General features: G+C 38.3%; 1 protein-coding gene across 1 annotated transcript; it reads right to left on the bottom strand.

The window, feature by feature from the left end:
• Nucleotides 1-1,532: 1,532 nt before the first annotated feature.
• LOC124211608 (uncharacterized) lies at nt 1,533-7,279 on the bottom strand. The gene is made up of 7 exons (XM_046610860.2): nt 7,139-7,279; nt 6,049-6,111; nt 5,766-5,903; nt 5,481-5,642; nt 4,931-5,228; nt 4,504-4,664; nt 1,533-4,417 (listed from the first exon to the last, which is right to left on the bottom strand). The coding sequence occupies exons 1-7, from the start codon at nt 7,196-7,198 to the stop codon at nt 3,323-3,325; spliced, it is 1,977 nt and encodes a 658-aa protein (XP_046466816.1). The 5' UTR covers nt 7,199-7,279; the 3' UTR covers nt 1,533-3,322.
• Between the last annotated feature and the right edge of the window lie 19,523 nt (nt 7,280-26,802).

The raw sequence follows: 26,802 nt of genomic DNA on the forward strand, positions 1-26,802 counted from the left end.
GTTGATCGCAGCGTATTGGGACTGCGCCCAATCGATTTCTCTCGCAAAATTACGTCGGAACGGTGCATGAAAGAATTCATTCCAGCACTTTTCAAAATCGCGAAAATTTTCGCCAAAAATGCAAAGGGGTTAGCCTTGCTTTTTTTTTAGCCGAAAAATTTTAGGTTCCAGATTCGATTTAAATGACCCTTTATCGACTAATTGGACCCCCAGGAACTTAGAAAACGCAGCGAAAACAGCGTGGGATCAACAGGAGAGAAGTTACGAAGGAAATAGCACCTGCTGAAAAATGTCGAAAACACAGGTTCTCGTTTTTCGGCTGTAACTTTTGATGCGTTGATCGCAGCGTATTGGGACTGCGCCCAATCGATTTCTCTCGCAAAATTACGTCGGAATGGTGCATGAAAGAATTCATTCCAGCACTTTTCAAAATCGCGAAAATTTTCGCCAATAATGCAAAGGGGTTAGCCTTGCTTTTTTTTTAGCCGAAAAATTTCAGGTTTCAGATTTGATTTAAATGACCGTCTTCTGATCAATCGGACTTCCAGGAACTCAGAAAACGCAGCGAAAACAGCGTGGGATCAACAGGAGAGAAGTTACGAAGGAAAAAGCACCTGCTGAAAAATGTCGAAAACACAGGTTCTCGTTTTTCGGCTGTAACTTTTGATGCGTTGATCGCAGCGTATTGGGACTGCGCCCAATCGATTTCTCTCGCAAAATTACGTCGGAATGGTGCATGAAAGAATGTTCACTAGTATTAATCGAACTTATCAAACTTTCTTTCACAAGTCAAAGAAAACATTCGAAAAATACCGAATTACGATGTACAACAACGTTCCGAAGATTCAAATTCATTATTCTCATCGTCAATCATAATACCAGCCTAAGTAGAAAAAGCAACAGAGAGGCAAAAATATGGGTGACGTCGGGGGAAACAGACTGCTCTCGGGTACACTTTAACGGTCGACAGTACTTCGGAATTGTCTTCGGCTCAGGACGTCATTGGCTAAAAAGAGCATCTTCGGCCGGAAAATCTGCTTTTGCCAAAAATCAGCCGAAGGTTCGCCGGAAGTCGAAGTTCTTCATCAGCCGCCGAAAACGGACAAACTCGTACAAACGTGCGCGAGTTTCGTGCCGATATAGGTACTGATATCTTATTTTATCTCAATAAAGAAATAAATATCTAAATCGAGTACTTCTTTCATCACTACGAACGTGCATAATACCAAATAACTCTGACACAACCTGCATCGATATCATCATGGTTTCTAGCCAGTGTGATCATAAAATGTCTCATGAAAGTTTCGGGTTTGGCTTCGGCTAGGGTCGGTCAATCGGCTTCGGCCAAAATCTGACCTTCGGTCGAATACCATGAGACACCTCAAGATTCAGAGTGCTCGTAAGGAAAGAAAAAAAAAATAGGGTACGATTAAGGAAAAAGGAAACCCACTGTCTAGCCTGTACTAGAGACACACAGTAGCATCATCTGTAAAAATCATGAATTTTCTAGGATGATAGAAGACTAGTCGGAGAATTTTTTAGTATCATAACTCTTATTCAACATGTACAATAGGGCTAAGTGTAACATTAAAATTACAAATTTAGTGAGCATTATGAGCTATCTTGAATGTAATCATCATGAATGAGGATGATAAAACTGCGTCTTTACATGGATTATTGGTATAGATAATGGTATATAATATTATGCTTATTACTCATTAAATCTTTTATCATCACGCTGTTTTTTAAAAATTAGTTTTGTACAAACGAAATACAACCACTGTCGTTTAATAAAAAATACATCTATATCATGTCGCTATCCATACTTGGACCAACAATTATCGAAACGTATCTACAGCTGTATGATTATGAATATGAAGGTACTGATATTTTGCAAAAAATGCAACTAAAAGTCATGAAGAATTGTCTCTGTTTTAATAAAAAAATCGTTAAATCCACACATAATGTAATAAAATATCTTATCCTTGAGCAACGAAGGTTGGTGTTTACTTTACTCTACGCATCGGTTCGATTAAAGAGTACAGAAATTAATACAGTGAGCTACTGAATGTACAAATCTATTGGTGAATGTTCTAGTATTACAAATCCATTTCAATTTTTTGCGTATTTCTATAATTCATGCAATGATTCGTGATCGGTACTTATTATGTCGCATTAATTACATTTTCTTTTCTATTATGCTATATACATGTCTATACTAGGCATAGATACATATTTTCTAATTGATTCGTATTTACAATGTGAAAAACGAAATAACAAGATGAACTAAACATGATAAAACATTGAACAGAAGGCTTAGATTTGCTAAGAACATGTTAGGATATTGGCAAGTGTTGTTAATCGGCCTTAAGACCTTTTTTAGCATACGCTAAAGCATTAAAATCTTTTAAATATAATAAAAACAATTCTTTTTGTTAAAATATGGGCAAAAATTGTACTGTTTCAGTACCCGTGTTATCGACGTGAGGCACTACTGAAATATAGTTGAGTTCGTTTAGTGTAAGTATTAGGAAAAATTGAGCCTCGATCGATGAGTAATTTACCCACGACTTTGTTTATATATTACTTAAAGTCCTTTGATCTGGGTAAAATTGATTTATATGTTGTCCTCGATCATGGGATGAGATATTCCAAGTTCAACATTATCTTACAATTATTTCAGTTATTTCGACCGTAGGTATGATTAATCAAATATTATGTCTGAATCGTCGTATTACATTTTATAAAGTTTGTTATATTACAGGGCGAAATAACTTAATGACCTCACGATCTCGCGTTTAAGGTTTTTCTTTTTTTTCCCAAGCATTGCAGGTAAAAATATTAATCTACACGTATGTATGTATAAGACAGTACTTATTTAAATAATTGCATTCACACTCAACCTAGATCTGTAAGTTTTAGTTTCGAGAGACAAACTCCTAAACTTGGCACAATAGTTATTTTCCATGAAAAATAATATCATTTAGGCCGGTTACCCCAGTACATTTGTGCTCAATTTTCATCTATTCCCAGTAAGAGAATTATATGCTTGTCTTACAAGTGTAAAATTGAAAGAATCAGTAGAAATTTGAACTATCACAACCTCATATTATTTAAATTTTTACAGGTGAATGAATTAAATGAACAAAATGAAACACGATTCACACCTATGTTAAAAGTGTAAAATGTTAAAAGTTCGATGTTACCGCGGATAAAAAAACAAAAATATTTTACGAATTGAATGCATCTTTTCATTTTGTTTCATCACAATTTATAGTTATGGTCAGGGCATGGAGGTGCTCTTCATCACAAAGTAAAATTTTCAAAAATTTGAACCACCCGGAAAAGTTGTAAAACTATGGTTTTCAGCCAAGTTCGTCAGGCTGCAACTTTTGTCTCTAGAAAATTGCGTTTCTGGAAATCTTTGAATAAGTGATAGCAGCGGAAGTTCTCTGACACTTGAAGTTTTCGAACTCGGCCTTTTCGTTCTTGGACACTCCACGAAATCTCTGTCCAAGCTATTTTCACAAGATTTAGCTATCTCTAATTTAGACGTTAGTCGACGCTTGACAGGAGTAGAGCTTGAACTGTTATATCCAAGCTTACTTTTATCATCACTGATACGATTTTCATTCAATTGATGAACATTATTTTTAAGCTTAGAATGGCTGCCATCACATTTGCTAAAATGGAACATTTCTTCGCAATCATTTTTCGAATTACACTTTTCTTTACGCAATCCCAACGATCTTACAACATTTTCATCGCTTTGAGAATTTAATAGGTTTTCGAAATTCGATTCAGTGATGTCATCTATTTCCAAATTCGACAGATCCACTGAAATTTTCTTTTTCGCATAAGTTAGGTTGATGTTTTGCGAATCCATGCCACTCGGCCCATCACGTTTTTCAACATTGTCTGCAGTACCTTCTTGTCGACTAATCGGACAATTTTCACTTTCGACGTCATTGTTCAATGAAGCTGAAAGGGTATTTTGAGTTTTCGAAGGAGTTTCAGATGAGATCGAACTTGAATTAGTCGTTTGCTCAGCCATTGAGTGCCAATCTTTATAATATATCGCCGAGTCCGTTCGTTCTAAAGGTCTTTTAACAGTGGTTAACCCGTGATTGAATGATATTCTAGATTCGTTATCGTAATTGTTCCGTGACCTTTGAACTTGAGGCGAAATTTGACAACAGTTATCATCAGACACTAGGCCGCTTTCACTGAACTTAAAGTCACGAAAGTCTTTACTCACTTCATCTGTGGTAAAGGAATTTAGCTTTCTAATGGGTAAGGTATTAAGCCTCTCAACACTGGCCTGTAACTCCAACTCCCATTGACTCGAATTAGACTCGCTTCCATCGACAGAACGAGTACTGAGTTGTTCCATTCGTTGTTTCAAGTCGTCAACATCCTGCAATGAAATGAAAGATATTTTAGAATAATTGACCAGTAATTTCATAGCTGATATTAGAGTTGATTAGTAAGTTGAGTAGCCACCTCGAAGTCCCGAGTTCTTTCATCGATGTCTGGTTCACTGCTGGCTAAAGAGTTTATCCTGCTTAAGCTCAATTTATCCAATTCAGCTTCATAACTTAAACTTGCCGTCGGACTTATAAGCTCAGCACCAACACCAGGTTCTCTCGGCCCCTTGGTCATATCTGAAATTTTTTTTACGAATTATGCGTAATTTTCTATGAAAACACTCTAAGAGCCCAATTACGAACAAATTTAGACAGATCATTGTTTAAATACCCTGGTATTTTCATGTATTTTAATTTTTATCTGCACAAGGGAATGTTATCACGGATAAATGTCACTCGGTGAATTTTGATCGTGACTTCTAACACGTTTAAACTTAATTTTGAAGGAAATCGTTGACAAGACCAATTGCGTAATATCAAAGAATTTTTCATAGATTATGTACCATAGTCTCGTCTACGCTGATGAATTTGATTGCTGATGTCCTCCAGTATTCTAAGACTTCTGGCATAGGTATCTTTCGCTTTTTTAACTCCCTTCTGCAAACATTCCACTCTTGCCTTCTGAGTTGCCAGCATCTCGTCACACTGAGCTCTGATTTCAAAATACGGCTTTGATTTGATTATTGCTCTACGATGTTTCTCCTCAAGCTGTTGAACCTTTTTTTCAGCATCGTGAAAGAGGGTTGCTCGCCTCAGATGCTCTCTTCCGCATTCGGCTTTTTGATTTTCCGCATCCATGACCTGTTTTAAAATTCAATGATTCACATTACGTTAAATGACGTACTGCAGCGATGAAGAAATTAGCACCAAGCTCTTGACGATTATCACAGTTGGTTGAATTAAGAGTTCCAATTTTTTTTCTACCATTGAAAACTATTAACACGTTCAATCTAGAACAGGCAATGCTGGTAATGGGATGAAAGTATGTCAGGTTAATAAGAACTCAGACGAAAATTGATAGAGTTATCGTGAAAAAAAAAACTTTTATCCTACCTTGATAGTTGCATGATTCAGCATGTCTTGCCATGCTTGATCAAAGTTCCACTCATGACGATGCGAAATAAATCCTGCCTCGGCCAAAGTGACGGTTTCTTTCGCTGCAGAATGGATTTCGCTAGCCCTCTGGAAGAGCTGTGCTTGACGTTGACACTGTATCTAGAATACATGATGAGGAAATTTTATATTTTTCAATGGCTTGGTTCGTTAAAATAATTTTATAAAATTGTAATTATAATATTCATAAAATACAAAAAAGAAACTGTAACAATAGTTACAAACCTGAGCCTGCTGAGCCACTTCTAATGCTTTGTAATAACATCTTGCTTTCTCTATGCAGCCTGTTCCTATTTTATTCGCTATCTCTTTCAATCGTCTTGTCGAATCTGATAACAATTGGCGAAATGCTGTGTGCGCTTCCTGGAAAAGACATTAATAGTATTGAAAAGAATTTGTAATAAGCAATGATTCCAGTTATTTTAAGGTTTTATTTAGCACCTATATGTGTGTTATATGAAATTTGCGATTATACATTTACTTCTAGATGAATAATTTACCAACTTACATCTAATTCAATTTCTAGTTTATTGATTTCGTCTGTGCAATTGTTGAGATTCTCCAATTCGATCTGAAAGTAGAAAACAATCAATTATGTGTACTATAGCATTGTTCTACTGCTGCAATGAAGCAGAATCGTGTTTCTAGATCACAATTATTTGAAAGTACCGAAGTGGTTGTTAGCTATAGCGATGGGATAATTAATGCCAAGTATGCATCAGTTGTAAAGTTTCGATCAAGAAGTGATCAAAACAAAAAAAAAAAAAAATAACACAACGAAGGCGTAGAAGCTCAGTTATCAAGTATTCATAAACATTGCTACATTATGCATCTTTCGTGATGTGAAAACTGCATCGCTCGAAAAATGTTTGTTACTGAAACATGTGGTTAAAACATGTAGTTGTGACATTAGAAAAATGTCTACTCTTACAAGTAGTTAATAAATTGGTTATTCCAGTGAAAAATCAAGGTTCCACACATTTCCCTCTTTTGAGTAAATATTGAACCACGAGCTACGATTTAATACATTCCAATTTGCAGAAAGAAATCGCCTCGCGTTTTTTCCGTCAGCAGTATTACACTAAAATTTGCAACTCAAACAAATATGCCGAGACTAAAGAACGACGAGTTACTACGTGATGAAATGTTTTCTAGAATTTAAATACCGTGGTCTACACGTGGGAATTAGTGTGCGTGTACACATCCTGCCTGTGACTCATGAATGATTAAACACACCTTGACGCACGGTAATATTTGCACAAAAGATTATCAGTAACAATCGTAGGTGGGAAGTAGGGGGGAAAGCATCGACGGGGTTTAGAAAATAAAATCGGAACGCAGGTCGAAAGATGATTAGCATTCGTTGAGGTGAAAGAATGAACGCACGGGATGTAAACGAAGTAGGGCAAGGTGCCAGGCCGTGTCAGGTAGCGCGAGGCGCCGATTTACGGCGGTGAAAATTTCGTAAATGCGAACACAAAAGGCTGACCTAACCTAACTTAACTTGACTCCGAAAAGCAATGTTGCAAATGAGACTGATCGTGCTCGAGAGCGGAAAATTGGAGAAGATGTCGGAGATGAGAACGAGTTTGGCTCACCTGAATGCGGGGGTCCAAAGGACCCTCAGCGTCGACGCTCGCGTCGTCCGAGGCGTCCATTCTCTGTTTTTCAGCTTCATTTAACGTCTCCGAATCATGATGCTCTCAGGCAGGAAGCGCGGCTCTTCTCAGCTCTTCTCCTCTTGCCGTCGGCGAAGGACCTGCCTCGCGTAGTTTGTTTCACTGCTCGACATTTACGTAACGATTCAGGTTTAAAAATACGTATTAAGCGTATTAGAGAAGCAGAGGCAGAACGGTGAAGATGGGCGGGGGAACGGTCAGGTTATATTTTCCGAATCCGCGAGGTTCGACGCCACAGTCACACCGCGAATAACTGGGAGCGCGAAACTGTTGGCGGCCTGTCGAGACGATCTGCGATTGCGTTGCTGTGTCGTGTTGTATCATCCGTCTGGCGATCATTTGCATACAGTAAATGTCATGATTTCATTCAAAGGTCACGCGTACTGCTCTTCTCCTTCTCCTTCTCCTCCCCCCTCAGCCGCAAACTGACTAATGGCCCAGCTCGCCGTGGGCGAATAATAACTCAAATCAGTACCATAACCTTTTCTTTCACAGGCCGAAGCTACGGTGGAAGAAGTGGATGCAACGCAAAATACCGATACACGCAGAGATGAGTAGGTCTCTGATACACGTAAGAGCGTTCCTCCCACTCACCGTGCTGACAGTGCTCGAGAGATGGCTTGGCTTGACAAATGACAGCTTACACGCTACCCACGCTACAACTCACGGAAGCGAACTGAAGTTGTGTACCTAACGTAGCCATCTTGCGCTCACCTGTTAGGTGGTATGCGTCTGACGTCATGGGGAATTCCGTTGCGTCGGTAAAAGAGATTACAAGTTTTTCAAATGAATCGAAAACTTCAGCACCTCGTAGACCTTTCCACGTTGCGTCCGGTCAATTATTGGTTCATCATTTTACAATTAGACAAAGATCGTTCCCGGATTAATGCAAGTAAATTTACTCTCGAATTTACTTTAAGGGTATACAGTCTTCTACCTCTACCGACTGAGTAAACTCATCCTTATTCTTCATGTATTGAACGAACAAATGAACGGGAAAGGTTCAAATTTCGATGGTGCATCGCTCTTTTGTAACAGAATTTGTGCAGCTTTCTCACAGGTGCTACCATTCTTGTATTTCCTGCATTTCTGAGGCTATAAAGTCCATGGACGAGTTACTTTCCGCGATATGTATATTTATGCATCGCAGTGTACCCGCTGTGCGATAAGAGTCAATCATCGCCTAATTCATGAATGACGTTGCTACAGACAGCCAGCTACGGGTAATCTTTTTAAACAAGCAAAAGGACACGAAATCAGCCCTCAGCAATATTTCAAATGGATTTGGCCGGTAGTCGATACTCGTGGCGATTTAGTCGGTAACAATAGGGCCGTTATCTTATATTGAGACAAGGTATTTCGATCGGTAAGTCAGTTGGCCATGCCAACTGATACAGGGCGTTTATTTAAACAAACAATGTTCCCCCGGGCTTACAATAGTTTGCCAGGTTGAATTCTCGGCAGGTCTGTCCAGCTTGTTTTACAGCGAGCTAGCTAAAACCATTGGAACTAATTGTAAGAAAAATGAAAAGAAAAAGATTGTGAATAAAATGATGTTAAACAAATCAATTTGTGTTGCCTAATTTATCTTTCCAAATAGTAGTAAATCGATCGGTAATACTTTCCAATTGTATTTGGGATATTTTGAAAAGAATTATGCATGGTATGAATACAAGTCATTCTCTATCTGATGAAATTATTAAAAATTTATAGGTAGAGAGCTGATCTTTATACAGTTTTCAAGATTTCTCTGACGATGCTTTTATATCGAACGTTGTTTCAATGGAAATAAACGTGTTGCGTAGAACAACCGATATTTAGATTCGGGCAGACGCAAAAGAAGTCAATTATAGTCATGCCCGGTGAAAACTGATTGGACGGTCTGAATTGCAAAATAGTTACGTGATGCGAATATGATCACGGATTCCAATTCCAGAGACGATAACACGAAATTAAAACCGCTGCTAATTTTCAATCGGTTTAAAAGATTAAATTTTTCTCTCTCAGGCGTAATTTCCATTTTTCAGTATGAATCAATCGCAAATTTCAATAGCGCCATTACTCACTTACTCCGTTCAAACGGACTGTTTTAAAATTGAATTATCACGAAGTGGTCTGTACAATCTACGCACGGCATTTGCGTACGGTGCATAATGTGAAATATTTTTCAATGGTTAATAAACAGGCGCAACTCACTCGAGCGATGAACGATAAGTCATGCCTTATTACTGTACAGTTAACCGTAGCTATACATACCTATATCTGTGTTTAGATTGAATCAACGTACGTACTCAACTTCAACTGCATCGCGGTGTAAACCAAGTCTGTAATCGTATACGTCTGCAATAAAACAGTGGTTTTGTAAAAAAAAAATCCACATAAATAGAGCGTGTCATTTAAAAATACGTTGAATTGAAACGTTGGTTGCACCACGGCGAATTGAATTTTCATTCTATCGTAAAATCAAATCTTCAGTGACATTGAACTCGAATTACGAACGCGAAGCGTTATGTCGTTTTAATCATAAGTGCAGTAGCAGTTCTCTCACACGATAACATGCAGAATGAAACACGCGCAGCAACAATATGGCGAAATTCTAGCTCTGTTGTTGAACTGAATGTTATCATGAAACATTAATACGTGATTCGATCATCAAACCTCAGGTTTAGGTGCATATGTTGGTGTACTGTGAATACGTTAAGTACACATATGACGGTGTCGTGCATTATTTTGACCTACCGCGCAATTTGATCGTCAAATATTATGGTGTCTCCTCCCATCAAAGTCGACCTAAAGCAAACCGCATTCATGCACTATACGTATATCTATATTCGTATGCAGCGGAAGATAAGCATCGCACAATACGCATGGGTGACTTTTAATTAAGATAATAGAGCGTGGAACGTGCAGGGAAGGGATTATCGTCGAGAAAGGCCACCGGTGTATGGTGATAAATTACAACCTAAGATTTCGCCGAATTCGCTTTAGAGGATATTTATACATACCTATTATACGTGTACATATAGAGATTTCAATTAGAAGTAGATCAAGAATCGGGATGAGGGTGAGGATCTTGCGGATGATGGATCACGCTCCAAACGCACACACGATCAGCTTTTTGCCTGTACTTGAGATTTATCTCCAACGAACAGTGCAATCACATTTCTTATCCCAGATGGCAGACTGAGAGAAATTTTTAGGTCCGGTTACCGCTCAGTCCTTAACTATTTTCATTTCTTACCACAATCGAAAAATATAGTTCCAAGTACAAAATGAAAATTATTTTTCCAGCTGTTACCGGAAAGTTTAGAATCCGTTGCTATTCTTTCTCATTACGACCGCTGCTGCTATGTTTTCTTGCGACTGTCGCGAAAATTTAACGCTTGTGGAACAATAAATTGACGTTAAAGTCTTGTTTAACTAAAAAAGTAGAGTAAACTTCACAAACTGGTCTTCCGCTGCAATTACCAAAAAAGGATCGACAATAGCGCAAAATGGTTAGGCGTACCTCGTTTTTCGTAATTCCAACAATATTCAAACAGTTTTTTTTAACGATACCTGTTGTACTGAATTTTTCTAGTTACTGTAACAAATGAAATTTTTCTCAGTGCGGGAAAACAAAAATTGAAGAATGACAATCGTCTAAAAAGTTTAGGCATCTTAGGCATTCAAATATTTGCACTTGTTCTTTGACACGTGATTTGCGAATGCTGGTAAATCATGATATTCTATAAAAGTATGACGAAAAAGACAACGAACACCTTATTATTGTCGTTAGCATTGAAACGCCGCAAGTATGGTAGCAAACGCGAAATTTAATTCGGGTAATATAGAGAAATTTATGATTACGATAAAGAGGAGAAAATTTCACCCGCGATGGGTGATTCTTTTTTATTTTTTTTCTATCGTTCATCGTCAGGCTGATACGCGTTCCAGCGACGGTTTATTGTTACAAGGTATCATTTTATTCCAGCGTTAATTAACCAATTAAAACTTGACTGCTGTCCCCTGCTAGATTCGCCCCTTCGCTCGGTTTGTGCCCGTTAAAATATTTAGACACCACGGGCGTAGTATACATGTATCATGTGTATTTTATGACAAGTCGTTTGTTTAAGGCCGCATATAAACCGGCTGGAAATAAAAGCCCTTCATATCCGGAAATAACGTATTTTATTTCCCAGACATTGCTCAACGCTTGCAGATGTCGTTGCTGCAGGTATGTTATAACAATTTACAATCCTAGGTATAATAAGTAATATAGCCCACTGTTGTCATTGGCGAAAAAATTTGTAAAATGCGAAACGAAATTTAATTTAACGCTTCGTCAATTCACTGAATTTTTCGTCGAGTGCATAGATTGTTTCAGCACATTTTTAATGCCAATATTGCAGGATTGAAAACAAATTAACCCAGTAGATTCGATGAAATATTATACAACAATATGTGCATAATTGTCTGCATAGTGATTGGCTCATCGTAAAATTCCTGAGTGCCGATCAAACGTCCCGGAGTGATAATTTACTCATTTAACACGATGATGTTTAATTTGAAGCTGGTTTACATTACGGATATATAATATACGACACGGTGATGCGATTCTAGATGTGCTGCTTGAAAGTGAAATTAATATTATTACAATATTTCATACGCTAATAATAAAAATTAATCAAAATTTCTTTACCTCCAATTTTTTTTTTTTGTCGATAATTTACAGGAAAATGTGAAAAATATATCAGAAAATTAGAAGGAAAAGATTTTTGTAGAATAGGCTTCATGTCTTAAGAATTTCTTCACGATTCTCTGATGTGAAAAAATTTCCAAGCGGACGATCGTTTTTTTTTTTTGGTCTTCTTTTTCGTTTTTGCAGGAAATATTTTTACCCGCGTATTACTTTGGGGGGATAAGATGAGTATATCAAGTTACATCACGTGCACAGCTTGTCACTCGGTTTATCATGCTATTATAATCCAGTGTATAACAGGCCAGTTTAGTTGCGTGTTATAATGCCGAGGGTTTCACGCATCGCACGATCTGTTATCATTTCACCTCAGGCAATCTCGGGTTCGTCGCATACATACACGATTATCCCGAATGGGTTTACCTATAATACCGCAATATAGTTTGCTAAATAAGTGCTAACTTATAAGCAAAAGCGGTATTTCGTCGTTGGTTCTTTATGGCGGATATCGGAAACCCTCGAATCGGAGTTACAGAATTATGAGTTCCAGAGTGACGAAGCTTATGACAAAACTGTAATAAGACACGTACGAAACTTTGAAACAAAAGGACTCGCGAAATAAGCGTTGGAATCACTTGCACGTCACTGACTTTTTCGATTTTCACTTAAACAGTTTCACGCGATAATTTTTCATACGCGAAAGATGCGGACTCAAAGTCTGACATGGTTTGAGGAAAATGTATATTACTAAGAAACAGGACATTAGATTTATGGTAAGAGATGTTCGGAACTTGTATTTTCAACCATTTTTCTCGACGATCAAGTGCCGCGTATTTGATACGCTGAACAATTGAGTCGCAATTATCAATCTAGAGGAAAAACAAGCTGGCTTTAAACTGATCATAATAAAAAGCCCTTGAACTTCCCGTTCTCATACTACAGGTTCCTAGTACATAGAGAAAAAAAAGAACAACATCCAAATCGAATTTCGAATTAAATATGCAGATTTGTGATCGACAATTTTAAAGTCCTCGGATACCACATTACGTGAAAATATAACGATTTTTTTTTTATTTTGAACCACTAGAATGGATCCAACGTTACAAATTTTGTAAGTCTGACCTTGGATTCGTTATCGGTGACTCAAAAAACCTCCGTCTACCAATTTCTACCAAAATCGGAATATTTTTAGATTTTTTCCTCCATATTGGATCGCCGTTTTGGATTTCGCAATCGGACTTCAGATTCGTGATTAGCGACCCAAAAAATCTTGCTATACAAATTTTCATTCAATTCCATTAATCCATTCTCAAGATATCCTCATTTAAATAATTGTAAAATTGCCCAACCGATCAAAGCCAAAATCTAATCAGTTCTAAGTTTGGAAAATCCGCGTCGATTGACTCGAAAATCATTGAAATCCTGTAACTGATTCTCGAGATATCGTCGGACAAAAAATTGATCTACATCTGAAAATGATTGGAGGTGATTCTCTGAACTTCAAAACGTAATTACAACTTCCTTATTTCTCTGAAAACAAGGAAACGGTAAGTTAAAAAATGACTTGCGATATCGCTGCTGAATAAACTACAAGTATTTTTATACACTTGAGAAATTGATTCATGAGCGACGATGTACGGATCGAGATTGAATAAATGAATGGCACTTGTACGTCTCGAACGACTGACAACGAGCTGAGAGATTGAAAAGCCTGTTAATCTTCCCAATCTACTGTATGGAAATGGAAAGGAAAAACGGCATCAATGGATGATGCTGGAGGTGTGCGAACTGCAGACTGAGCGCACGTAATCCGATACCGAATAGGTTATATCGATTCTCAATACAGCAGGTGCTGTTGCTTCCTCCTTTATATTATACATGCATTCGTGCACTCTGGTTATACGGCTTGCAGCGGATTGTTTAGGGCTTTACTGCTACAGCTTCCCTGCCGACCAGTTGTGGTCCAGACTAGGTTTATTGATACGAATAGAAATGATCCAAAATGTGGACATGACATCTGTCTGAAAGAGTAAGAGACTGAGAAGCTTTTCTTTATTTTTCTTTTTTTTTTTTTTTTATAGCGACTATGAAATTACAGGAAAATTATCAACGTTACAATATCACGGTTTAAATATCGTTGGAATCATGAGAATATTTTTTACACCCGAGTATTTACCGTGATCACAATTTTCAAAGCCATAGTTTCTGCTTGTTGCAAAATTAAATCTGTTTGTTTGATTATGAGCTACATTTTTTTTTTTTTTTTTTTTTATTAGGTAGGCATTGAACGATTTATTATTCGACCAACATCAAATTACAGGAACAAATGTAAGAAAATAATGTAAGTTTTACCACAATAAAAAAAGAATAGTTTCACTTACTTCATTTTCTGTTTGAGCTACGAAATTAATTTCCATTTCGTATTTGAACTGTATGTTTTTTTTTTTTTTTTTGGCTGTAATACGTAATGAAAATAGTTAAGAGACTGTATTTTTACCGCATTTGTTCCTCAATACCGAGTAAACCATATTTGAGTGTACGAAATGCGTCTTGATGGAAAGACGTTGATAGCTGATGGCTAAAAAAAACAAAAAAACTCACATACAGAAGGTATAACCGCGTGAACTTGCGCTTCTGTTGCTTTTGTGTAAGCCTAGAAATTTATATAACTAAGGTGAAGAAAGTACGATATAATTTTAAATTGTCGTTGTTAATATTTCTAGAAATTTAATTAAAACTCTTCTAAATTACGTTGGAATTGTTTCAGATAAAATAAAATATTAACTGGTTTGCGCTGTTTTTCCGATAATACGATAGAATGAGCAGAAAAAATCCGATCATTATACAATAAAGATTGATTGAATTTTTTCTCAATATCTGCGAACTGATTTCATATCCCGTATTTTTTTCCGCATTCGGCATAGTTTAGTCAAAAATTATTTCAACGTCTGTAAAAAACGAAACTTCCCTTAGCAATATTCAATCTCAAAGTTTTCAACGACTGCATCGCGGTACCTATAAAAATTTTCACCTCTACACTGAAAAATTATACGTATATCTTCAATAACTTGCAATCAAAAGTTCGGTTCTATAAATTGAACGGTTTCAACGATGGAAGACTGAATATGTGATGTTCAAAATTCGGATTTTATGCATTATAATTATCATTATAGAATATCTGCAATAGCTGATCGCATAAGGTACGCTATTTCAACTCATATAAATATATAATTCACACATTCGAGTGCTTTAGCAAAAAAGGGGATTTTCCCAATTTGGAACCCGCAAAAAAGTTTTGTTTTTTTCTTAGGTCAAAAGAAAGATTCTGTGATAAGATTCAGGTTCTACGTTACTTGCGGTATCTTTATTTTAACCTAAGCATACATTTTTCGGGTGCGTCAAGTTGAAAAATCGCAAATTACTTTCTTCCGATATATATATATATATATACGTATATATTACCATTGTAAAAAGACAATAAATCCGATATGCTTCATCTTGAGCAAATCCTTTGTGACAAATTTGCGTTAATTATTTTCGCGTATAAGATGTAAACGAAAACTGCTGCAGTTCGTTAGTAGAGTAAAGAAGGGGATGAAAGGGAATACGCAATAACTCGCTTTGAGGATTCATTAGGGTGCAGGAGGGTGAAAAACGAGGGCCAAGGTGCCGGGTATATATGTGTACATATTATACGTACATAGAAAGTTATACAATTCTTTGTTTCATATTAAATTTTCTGATCCGAGTGCCTGGTGCTTGGGATTAACGAGCCCTGTCTTCGCAACAAGAAGTAAATACGAAAAATGTGATAACAAGAGAGAAAAGATTACCTCTATTCCTACCGAAGTTGCTTGCGTCTTGGTTCATTCCTGCAGCGTTTTTATCTCCAAATGTAAAGTCATTTTTATTAAATTTCCACCCAGGCGTTATTTGTTATTACTATTGTTTTTCATTTCTTTTGTTTCGTTAGTTTTTTTGGTTTCTATTTTTTTTTTTTTTTTTGTTTTTTTTTTTAATACAATATCACGTTCTCATGACGTATCGGGCTTGTTAAATTCGGGCTGTTAACCTCAAGTTTTAATTTAATATATTCGAATACATATTAAAACAATTTTTTAACTCCTCCTCACATTTTTTTCCCCTCTTCACCTCCCTTCGTTTCCCATTCTTCTCTCCACGTTGGATTCGTTTAATATTATCAAAGCGTTATTCTCAATTTGGCAGCTTAAATGTACAATTAAACGTTAAAAATTAATTCATCAAGCAGCTGCCTTTCATGTATAAACTGTTTCAATGCAGCCTCGCCGTCTTAAATCCTGGCTTTAAATTATTTTTTGACAGCCATTAACTACATAATTTATGTAGGTTGAAATTAACAGCCGTCATTAGGCTCGATATTTAATTATTATTAAAGAAGGAGTTTTTCATGAACTTTTTTTATAGTATCACAAGGACGTAAGTCCATCCTTACTAATTATTAATTGGTCAGTTTTGCAAGCCATCAATCATATTTTCTGTCTTAGTTTCTATCATTTTCCGTCTAATATAAATTATGTAATATTGAATTGTACCTCTTGTCCCAACCTTTTTATATCGAGTATAAATTGGTGGAAATTTTTTTTTTTTTTCAGGCCACACATATCTCTTAGTGTATAATAGCGTGTGTTTACGTGAATATTTAAAACTGATTCGCGGAATCTAGCTAAGTATTCTTGAGGAATCAAGGATAATAAATGTAATTTCCGTCGGTATCTTGATGCGTAATTATCTTTGACAGGTGTGGAAAGAAGTTCGACGACGAACTGTGTTAAATGAAGTACTAAATCAGAGCAAAATTGAAGTTTGATTAATCCTGAAACTCCGACCGGTTCCTTATACAGCTATAACGCGTATTTCGTATATACGTATAATAAAATTTTCCCGTCCTGTCCCGGTTTAGTTTTCCCCCCGCCCCCTGCGAAGTGGCTCTAACTCGGTGAATTAACTTTGTCTGCCGACGAAACCCTTTTGGTCTCGGGTGAAATATACGCGTTAAACTTGAACCCGCTAAAGTGCGAGATCAGGAGAAAGAAGCAAAAAAAGAAAGAACAAAAGTTGGAACCGGAGAGAGGAGAGGAAGAAAATTTTTTACCGAGAGTTTCGAGTCGATTCGATTTACACTCCTCTGAGTGAGTTCTATTGTTTATACCAAATTACCGAAACATTTTGTACACAACTTTGGCGCAAGTTTTAACCTTCGAATCGCTCGAGAGGATTTTCGTGCTCCACTTTTAAAATTCGAATTTTTATAATGATTCTGGCTCTGGATCGAGTACAAAAAAAATACTCCAGTCTTATCTCTATCTCGTGAAGTCCTTCGGATTCGTATATAACCTTTTCTTACAATTTGAAAAGTTTACTTTTTGAATCATACCAAAGTTAAGATGGGTTTCTTTATTACATAGGGTCCATAGGGTTAGTAGGTACGTATACGATACATGTATATACGAATATCTATATACACTATACAATACCTTACACTATAGCGGGCGAGCTCTCCAAGGAGTATCCTTCGCGTTTCGTCCTTTCGGTCGTTGAATTATCAAGTTCGAATGGACGCGAGTTATCTGTACGGCCTCCTCGCAGCTACCCGTTAAGCACTTCTTCCATAACTTGAACATGTATCGTCTAAATTATTTACCGATATGTTTCATTAGGTACCCTTCGGTTTGTCAACTTTCGTCCTTAGCTGCGTACGGTATAAGATATTTCGGCGTTGGTAGCCGACTACCTTCGGAAGAGGCTAATTAATAATTATAGTTGGGTACCACGTTTCGAAAAAAAAAGAAGAACTCACGGGATGGTAAAAAGTGTTGCGCTTGTTCGGCGAGAGAGAATAAGGTAGATTGAGAGAGAAAGAGAGCTAAGCAATCATTAATCACCATTAATTATCTACCCAGTATATACATATATCATATATATATATATATTCCTTGTGCAGGTAGACAGGATTTTCTTTTCAGGGTTAACGGAGCTGAAGAATTAATCGATGATTCATTTATAACGCTAACGACGCTTAGAAGAGACTGAAACGTACACTTGGAGACATTGAATCTGAGACAGCTAATTTTTTATACTAGACAGTTATGTTGGCAACACAGAGAAGTTTACAGCGCCACAGTCGGTCGAGCGCGAAACAAACTCAATCTCAATAAATATAACATAACCCATGACCGTCAAATCTAACCTTAGAATACCGCGGGGATAATGACTTATTGGATCGACACGTCAATTTGTTAGGTTAGATTCGACGGTCATGGGTTATGTTATGTTTAGTGAGATTAACCCTTTCGGCCCGATCGGTGACTATGATCACCCAACGCCCGACGCTCGCTCTGTCCGATTGGTGACTATAGTCACCCAACGCCCGACGCTCGCTCTGTCCGAGCGGTGACCATGGTAACCCAACATTTGACGCTCGTTATGTACGAACGGTGACCGTGGTAACCCAACATTATGTTATAATTTTTTAAGCATTTTTTTTACGAGCGACTGCACTCGCTCTGCGTAAGATAGCGTGGTATTGTGTGTCTGACGGGCGCTTGCAGTTGTTCCGCAAGTACGGACGCTTGCCGCGACTGCTCGGTCAGCGGGGACGGCGCGACGTAGAATGCGTCCGTAGCGAAAGGGTTAAGTTAGTTTCGCGCTCGGCCGATTATGGCGCTGTAAGTTTCTCGGTGTTGCCAACATAACTGTCTAGTGTAAAAAATTAGCCGTCTCAGATTCATTGTCCCCACGTGTACGTTTAGAACCTTGTTATCAATTTTTCAACAGGGAACATTCGATACATGAAGTTCACAAATTGTTTAAGATAGTCGAGTAGCAGTTCCTCTCCTTCTGCGCACCGTATATAAACGATACAGCGTAGAAGAGGACTCAATAAAACTGTTGCAATGAAACTGCAGTATGGTCGTAAAACTCGATTGAGACACTTGCGCCGCAGTGCAGAAAAGACACCGAGGTTCGTCCCTTCGAAGTGCGGTGCAGGCCTGCTATACCTGTGTTATACTTCGGTAATGGGGGCTCTGCACAAGGACGAGGAGCGGGGAAGAGAGCGAACCGATATCGGTAATAAATGAAATCATGGTACATACCCTCCGGTTTTCCGCCGTGGCGAAACTTCCGCGTTGGACATCGAGACAATTTAACGGGACGTTTTGTCGGTCGTTTTTTACGGGGCTGCAGAGACGGCTTACACAGCGATGCCTTCCTGAATCACAGGGCAAGTCGGCTTTGAGTCACCGACACTGATCCGGGGGATGCCTGGAGCTGCGTTTCACGGTGGAATTTCAGGAAATTCTCGAACCTTCTTCTCTCTCTCTCTCTCTGTCTTTCTCTCTTCGTATCGAGGACACTTTACAGGGTTGATATTTCTCTACGTTCAAACCACTCGTTAGTACGCTCCTGGCGAACCTTTTTTTGCCATGGAAGGATTGTAAGAAGCTTGCAACCGAGCACAAAGGACTCTTCAAAGGAGTCCGAAAGCTCCGCTCTTCCGCTACCGAGATACCGATGGGTCGCAAATGTTCATTCCAATTCTATTACGGACTGTTCAGAGTAAAACAGTAAGTTAATTTCTGTGTGCACTGTACGAAATAGTCTAGTCACTCTAGGAAAATCTGTCGCTTTTTTCAAAACGCGTTCGAAACTGAATCTGCCTGACAAATTTATCATAATTTTGGTAGATTATGCTCAGTGGAGCTTGGAACGGGATTGTATCCATGCAGCGCGATTAATCGGTTCGGAAATGAGGGTATAATTAAGCCCCAAATGTTCAAATAGGCTTAAAATAAAAAAACACAAGACTTAGGTTTATTGTGGAATCTCTGGAAATTATTGTTCGATGGTGAATTCCTCGTCGTTATAAGACTTATAAATTTGGTATCGATGATGATAAAAATTGAAGAGAATCAATTAGCCACTCGATACGCACGTAAGTATCCTAGGCAGGTTCTGGATACAGATTCGCATACCGACACTTACCGACACTTAGCCAAGATGCAAACCTAATTTCCAGAATGTTTGATGATGGGGGAATACTTACATATCGACGGAATTAAAACGCGAATAAAATCGTTTCCGCACAGCAATATCCTGCTTGGTACGGAATTAGTAATACCGGGGATCTTTGATATCTCTAAGTTCACAGTACATACCAATCAATAACTGTGTTATAACTGTTTGACGTTAATCGACAAAGTTACACGGTCTCTGCTAATTTGAGCAGAGTTGCAGCAGGACCAAGAGAGTCTACCAAATCTCGAAAACCGAGTACAAGCCAAGCAATGCACGCTGCAGGATCAGTAGGTGACTAAAACGCGTAAATTATCCATAATACGAGCCGAATCTAGTAGACTGCAAAGTGGCAGATCCTCTTCACTTCTAATCTCAAGCGATTGGGGCTAAAGCCGGTGATAATCGTATTTTTAATCATCCAGATATGATTCCGTAGACGACGGTGAAAATTGGGGCAATTTGTAGCGTTGATTCGTCGCCGCCTTCCGGGAGCGCGATATTTTACCCCGGAAGATCCCACTCGAGTGCACTTTCAAACTGTGGTCATAATCTTGAACTGCCAGTACCTCTCTTATCTGCGTCTTTTCCAAGTATCTGTTTCTCCTGGATCAGAGAGCACGGTGAGGATACTTTTCATTGAAACGATCCGAGCGTCAGAGGAAATTCCTTCGTTTACGACGTCTCTTTTATATTCCACCCCTCGGTGCCGACTGTGGACAGAAATTAGGTGCAATTCATTAGTCGATAGAGTTTCATGATAAGGAATTCAGAAATGTCGAGCTTATTGTTTCAAATGCGCAGATGACGAAAAAAATTTTTGCCTACCACAGTTCTTATACTTATCCATTCGCGGGAATTACACGAAAAGAGAGAAGATTGAAGAGGAATTTTTGAAGGGGGGTGAAGGTAAAAGTTTTTTCAACCTGGAACAGCGGGCCGTAGAGATGATCGGAAACGTGGAGCGTTAATCTTTCTGACATAGAATAAACTACGCGTGAAAATAACGTTGACACGCAGCAGTATCAAGAAAATCAATTATGTAGCGAGTGTAAGCTGTTTTCTACGCAAAGCCACCAGATCGTTCGTAAACGGCGAACCGTTTGCTCTCTATAAACAAGATCCTTCCGATTGGCGGAGATTGCAGGCGGCGATAAAGGATATATAGGCAATAAAATATACGCCTATTAACGAAATTGGTTTTTGACGACGGAGAGTGTCGTTAACTTTCGGGAGCAATTGGCATTCGAGATGAAAATAACAACGCGATCTCTCATCGTTTTCGTGCCGTATGGCATACATCCCTTACATTTTTTTTTTATTATTCATTTTCTTCTGTCTGGGCGAAATAGGAGTCAATCTGGAATCGGTGTAATTCAGATCGATATCCCACGAATCACTCGGTCCGGGGCTGATTGTCTGATATTGAAATTCAACGAAGATGCCGGAATAAATAATTGCGAGGCACGTCAAGGCTCATCGGACAAAAAGAAGTCCCCAATTCCGCGCCGTCTACTATTATGATTCAAATTGGAGTCTCCGATGGTCCTCTACAATTTGGCAATTAGCATTCATCGCGGGTTCAACGACAAAACGCGCCAATTCAACGTCCTCTCGTTTTAGAGAAAATAAAAATAAATCAACCCGAACTAATCACACAATTTTTTTCATCCCTCCCCCCCCCCCCCTCCCCCCACAGCAGCTGGTACGTGTTTCTCGAATTTGGTTCACCCTAATCAACGACTATTGATTAGACTCGTTGCAGAGCGGTGCAATTCGAGATCAAAATATCATTTAGCGGGCAAGAAGTTGCGGAGAATCAGATTCCGCTTAGGCTGGAGAGGGTGGCATAGAGGTGGCACGAGAGGGTGGCATAAAAAAAAACCGAAGCATGCAAGGCTGTGGCGAAATTTGCATCCTTTATAAACGTACCATTGTGTACCGGTTCGAGTTGGGTTCATAATTCACGTGGTATAAGATATCCGAGAAGGTGTGTCCTGCCGTTTTTCCTAAGCACTTTGGTATCCATTAGTTCAGGGGAGTTGTATAAAGAACTTGAAATTCAATTCGGGTAGTAAATGGCATAAATTTAACGAGTCGTTGGCCAGAGTAGGGCAGTGAGCGTGAGAAGGATGGAATAATAATCGACTGTCCTGGACGAAGAGAGGGAGAGAGAGATAAAGAGAGAAATGTGCCAACGCAATTTCCCATTGGTTCTTCATCTACGATGAAATTAGCGTTGGTGGCGGGCGGGTTTCAGTGACACCGCAATAATTGACTCGGTCATTTTCCCCACCTGCAGAGTTGGGCACAAGTCGTGAATCGTCCTACGACATCTTGGCAATTGTGGCTGTGGTACCTGCCGGATTTGGTTTCGTCCTCGTTTACATCCCGCAACAGCAGCTCCCAGATGCAGTTCCACACGGTCTCGGCTCAGCTCCTGACTTCGTGGACCAAATGTCCCCCGGGTAACTTCGAACTAATAGAAGTTATCCACTCAAGTGGCCGTGCGACATCCCACCAGGATTCACTTGATTGCTTGTTGCCTCCGATGAATTATACATACCTACACCATGCTATGTACGTACGTGCCTGTATACCAGGGTGGTCCGTGCAGAGGTCATTTTTGAATTTCGACTAGCTCACCCTAAAAATCGGTTTCAAGTAATTCGAAAAAGATTCCCTAATTCTTACAGATTTTTATCCCAACTCTAACCCGTGCTCACAAGAATGTGGTTTCTCCATTGAACCCTTTCTGGGGCACATTAAATCTACCGAATGGATTTCGATGAAATTTGGTATAGGCGCACTTCTCAGGCCGCTGATTACGAATCTGAACTCAAAATTTGACAATTCAAAATTTCGGGTCCAATACGGTGGACAAAAATTCAAAAAATCATTCGATTTTGGTGAAACTCGGTACTCGAGAGGTTTTCAGGACGCTGATTACGACTCTGAAGTAGAAACTACAAAATTTTAAATGGTGGATCCAATATGGCAACATCAAGTGACTCGGGATCGCGGTCCACCATATTGGATCTGTCATTTTTAATTTTGAAATTTAGGGGTCGGATTCGTAATCAACGGCCAAATGAACCCCCTTAAACCAAATTTTATCTAAATCCGTTCTGTGGATTCAATATGTCCCTGAATGGGTTAAATAGGGAAATCCATCCTCTTGCGGGCACGGGTTGAGGTGGAAATCTGAAAAAATTAGGGAATTATTTTTAAATTACTTGAAGCTGATTTGGGGGGTGAGCCAATCAAAATTAAAATTGAATTCTGCAAGGACCACCCTACTCTACATCCATGGATAAACTCCAAGGTTTCAAGTGTGACATTTAATTCCCCAAACTCTAACCGAGATTTCGTAAAACTTGTTCGTACATGGATTCTATGCAAACCGGATTCATGCGCATGGTGGCTTAAGCATAAATGGGTCTCGTAGTCTGAATCGAAAGTTAGGAAAAGAGAAACAACTGTTTAGAAAATTTCTAGTAACATGATTTGCACCAATGGTGGTGAAGACGAATAAAACAATAACCTTATTATGCGAGACAAATCGAACTTGATCAACAATTTTAGAAAAGCTTTAATAATTGAAATGTTGAAGTATATGATATATTTGGCGTTCTTTTTTTATTCGAGTCTAAATGATCCCGATCACCATAGAGATTTTCAGAGATTGTTTGACAGGAAATCTTACAACTAGGAGCAGATCAATTTTTTTGGAATCTGGTTAGCGAGCAGATGTTTACAAACCTATAGTTTCATACCTTCTGCGAAATGCTACGTCATGAAAAAGAAAAACGGAGAATAGGTGGGTACAAGAAGTTGTACAAAGACACCCACCCTTGAAGAAATGCTTCCGCAATTTAAACCTCGAATCCTTGTGACTATAATCTGCAGCTCATGAACTTGGACGCGTTTGTCAACATGAAAGAAATTTGTTTTTCCTTGAATATCGTTGAGAATTTAATTTACGGCTACAATCGTGTAAATCGGCAGCAAGGAATGCGAATTGAAGATAGCATCGATACGCCCACAGTGATCACTTCGGTATTTTTTAATCTCTGCCGAACCGAAGCCAATAAATTACAATCTTAATCGAATCGAACTGCCTGAAGCTTCAGGGTGAAGCCGAATTCTTCGTACCGAAATACGATTGCGTTTCGTCTTAAAATTCATATCTCACCGCGCAATGACGATGATGAAATAATGATGGAATGCATTAAATCGCGTGACTGTTTTTAGGAACAGGATATTTCGTCCCTCGAGAAAAATTACTCTACATTTGGTGAAAAAGCGGGCCGCAGACATTTGATACCGCGCATTGAATAAAATATGGGCGTATTATATAACTCAAGAATTTCCCTCTCGAATGTTCATTAATCAAATCGCGGAGCTCGGCTAACGTGGAAAAGGATTCCGCGTTCAATGCGTTCTGGCTGTAACGGGCGAGCTTACTTCCCTTGTCGGGAGAAAATTGTCGGATGAATTATTAACAGTCGGTCAAAAGAATTACAAATTTCGGAAAACTGTTATTTCGGATTTGCGTAGAATTTATCAACACAGAAACTTATCGCAAAAGCTGCATAAAAGATGATAAAAACTTAGTTGGATTGTTAAGAGCTAATTCAACCTTGCAATTTTATTTTACCATTTTTTTTTTTTTTTTTTTCACTGGCTCAAGTGCAGAGTTTCTCAATTATTTAAAAATTATAACCAACTGTCTGGATATGAGGGAAAATTTTGTAAATGGTCCAAAACGTTGATTTCAATTTCTCGAGCGTGATCAAAGTCTCGATGCTGATTTGCAGATAATTTGAGAGCGAGCTTCTAATGCTCGCTCTTTAAATGCATTTTTATCAAATCTACGTTTTTCAAAGCGAGTGACGTACTAGCGTCTTCAATTTTTAACCGACCAACTCTAAATTTTATCTGTAGCTTTGTAATGACATTTTCTAGTGAATTACGTACGATTTATTCGATTGATTGAAATTGAACGATTTTATGATCGATTTGTGACCAAAAAACTTTTTCGTTCAAATTGACGCGATTTTTGTAATCATTAATATTCCTTAAAAATTCTACACACTTTACTAGATTTTGTTATCTTCTCAAAAAATTTTTCTCGTTTTTCAATCAAGCTTGAAAATCGTGACCTGCAGAAGGTCACCCATGGAGGTCATTCACAAAAATGGAGTTTCCTTTCATCAGCCAATCCGCCGTCATTTTGTTTTAAAATAATTGAAAAAGAAGAAAAAATTCCCTCACTACGAGACTTATTTAACACGTATGAAAAACAGAGTTGAAAAATTTCAATAAATTTTGAATATCTTGAATAATTCGGAGCAAATGACCCTTGAGATTTCGTGTGCACAATGTAGTATTACCCACCCTTTAAGCTTTCAAATTTGTACCTTCGAATATCCAACTCCAACTGAAATCCTGAACGCAGTGTCTTGTCAGATATTCTTTGAAGACGGTGCTACGTTTCTTTTCTATCTTTCCTTCTCTCGATGTTTCATACATTTATACAATAAACCTCATATACGAGACGGGAGTGATATAGCGTGGCGTCTATTAGGAGGCGGTGCAGTTTCAAGTAGCCAATTCAATAGAGCCTTGGTAGCGGGAGAGCGGCGCCCCCTTGAATCTCATGTTTGGAAATGGTTATATTATATTTACTCTGCAACCCGTGTGTGATGTCGCTTCACAGGTAAGAGGTATGTATGTATGTATATATATATATATTGTATGTACCCTTGGGGATAGGCGTAAATCCCGACGTTCCTATCTCGGTGGCTATCTATTGCGGAGGCTGGGCGATATCTGCCTCTGGAAAACCAATTCGGTCGCATAGGAAAGCTTATGCTTATTAGACCGCGACACTTTCTCGCTGAGCCTTGAATTTCGCGCCGAAAGTCCCCCGAGTCGAGGAGAGATAATGGGACGGATTGAACTTTCTCAAAATCTCATATCAGAAATTGGGGATAAAGAAAATCTGCAGTCAAGGTGGGATCATTGTTTCTTTAACAAACTGAAGTAACGTTAATTGCGTAGAGGAGAGAAAGAAACGTTGAGGTAATCCGAAATGTGAACAGAGTTTCGGCAGATTTTGAAAAAATTAACGATTGTTGTAGCGAAGCAAAACTAATTTTTTCAAATCTTCGAGTCTTATCGCTGGTGTGTGATTTAAAATTTCAGAATCATTAGTTGTGTTTTATTTAAACTTGATCAATTTTTTTTTTTACCGCGATATTTTTCCATTCCTGATCATTCCTAAGCGATGATGCAGATTTCATTTCTAAAAGCTTTAAACCACGCGAACATTTTGTAAGATATAAATTTCGGGTTCTCAGATTGGATAAATTGACTCTACTAACTAAGATGGCATCTGCTCGGAAGTGAAAAGAAGCTCTTTGTTACAAGATATCAGGTTTTTTATAAGAGTGATGAAAGTTCGGCATTCCCAGGTTCAGCAAAGTCGAAAACTTTACTGTATATATCAGCAGGTACAATGCCTACCATGATCATAAGTTTGAAATTGAGAATCTGAAATGATAGAATAGAATTAAAGTAACTTTGCCCTTCTCTGAATTCACTTATGTCGTGCATTTATAAACGCCGATAGAAACTTGCCAGACGATTATTCAAACAACAGCAACGTTCAACGTCCTGAAATTATATAGATATGACATCTTTTGTTCCAGAATATTTGAACGGTGACTTGAATTTGCTGCGTTTTCTTTTACCTCCGTGGACTTGCTTGGTACAGCATTATATGACGAAGCGGTTTACTCGTGTATAACATTAATTACCAGAACGTTCTCCATTTGCGAACGCC

The sequence above is a fragment of the Neodiprion pinetum genome, chromosome 2, assembly GCF_021155775.2.
Source record: "Neodiprion pinetum isolate iyNeoPine1 chromosome 2, iyNeoPine1.2, whole genome shotgun sequence".
Taxonomy (NCBI): Eukaryota; Metazoa; Arthropoda; class Insecta; order Hymenoptera; family Diprionidae; genus Neodiprion; species Neodiprion pinetum.

Excerpts from the sequence above, each read along its gene's own strand:
- LOC124211608 (XM_046610860.2), bottom strand. The coding sequence starts at position 7,198 with ATGGACGCCTCGGACGACGCGAGCGTCGACGCTGAGGGTCCTTTGGAC. Across the intron at positions 4,665-4,930 it reads TCAGCGTAGACGAGACTATG|ATATGACCAAGGGGCCGAGA; the intron begins GTACATAATCTA and ends AAAAAATTTCAG. Across the intron at positions 4,418-4,503 it reads AAAGAACTCGGGACTTCGAG|GATGTTGACGACTTGAAACA; the intron begins GTGGCTACTCAA and ends ATTTCATTGCAG.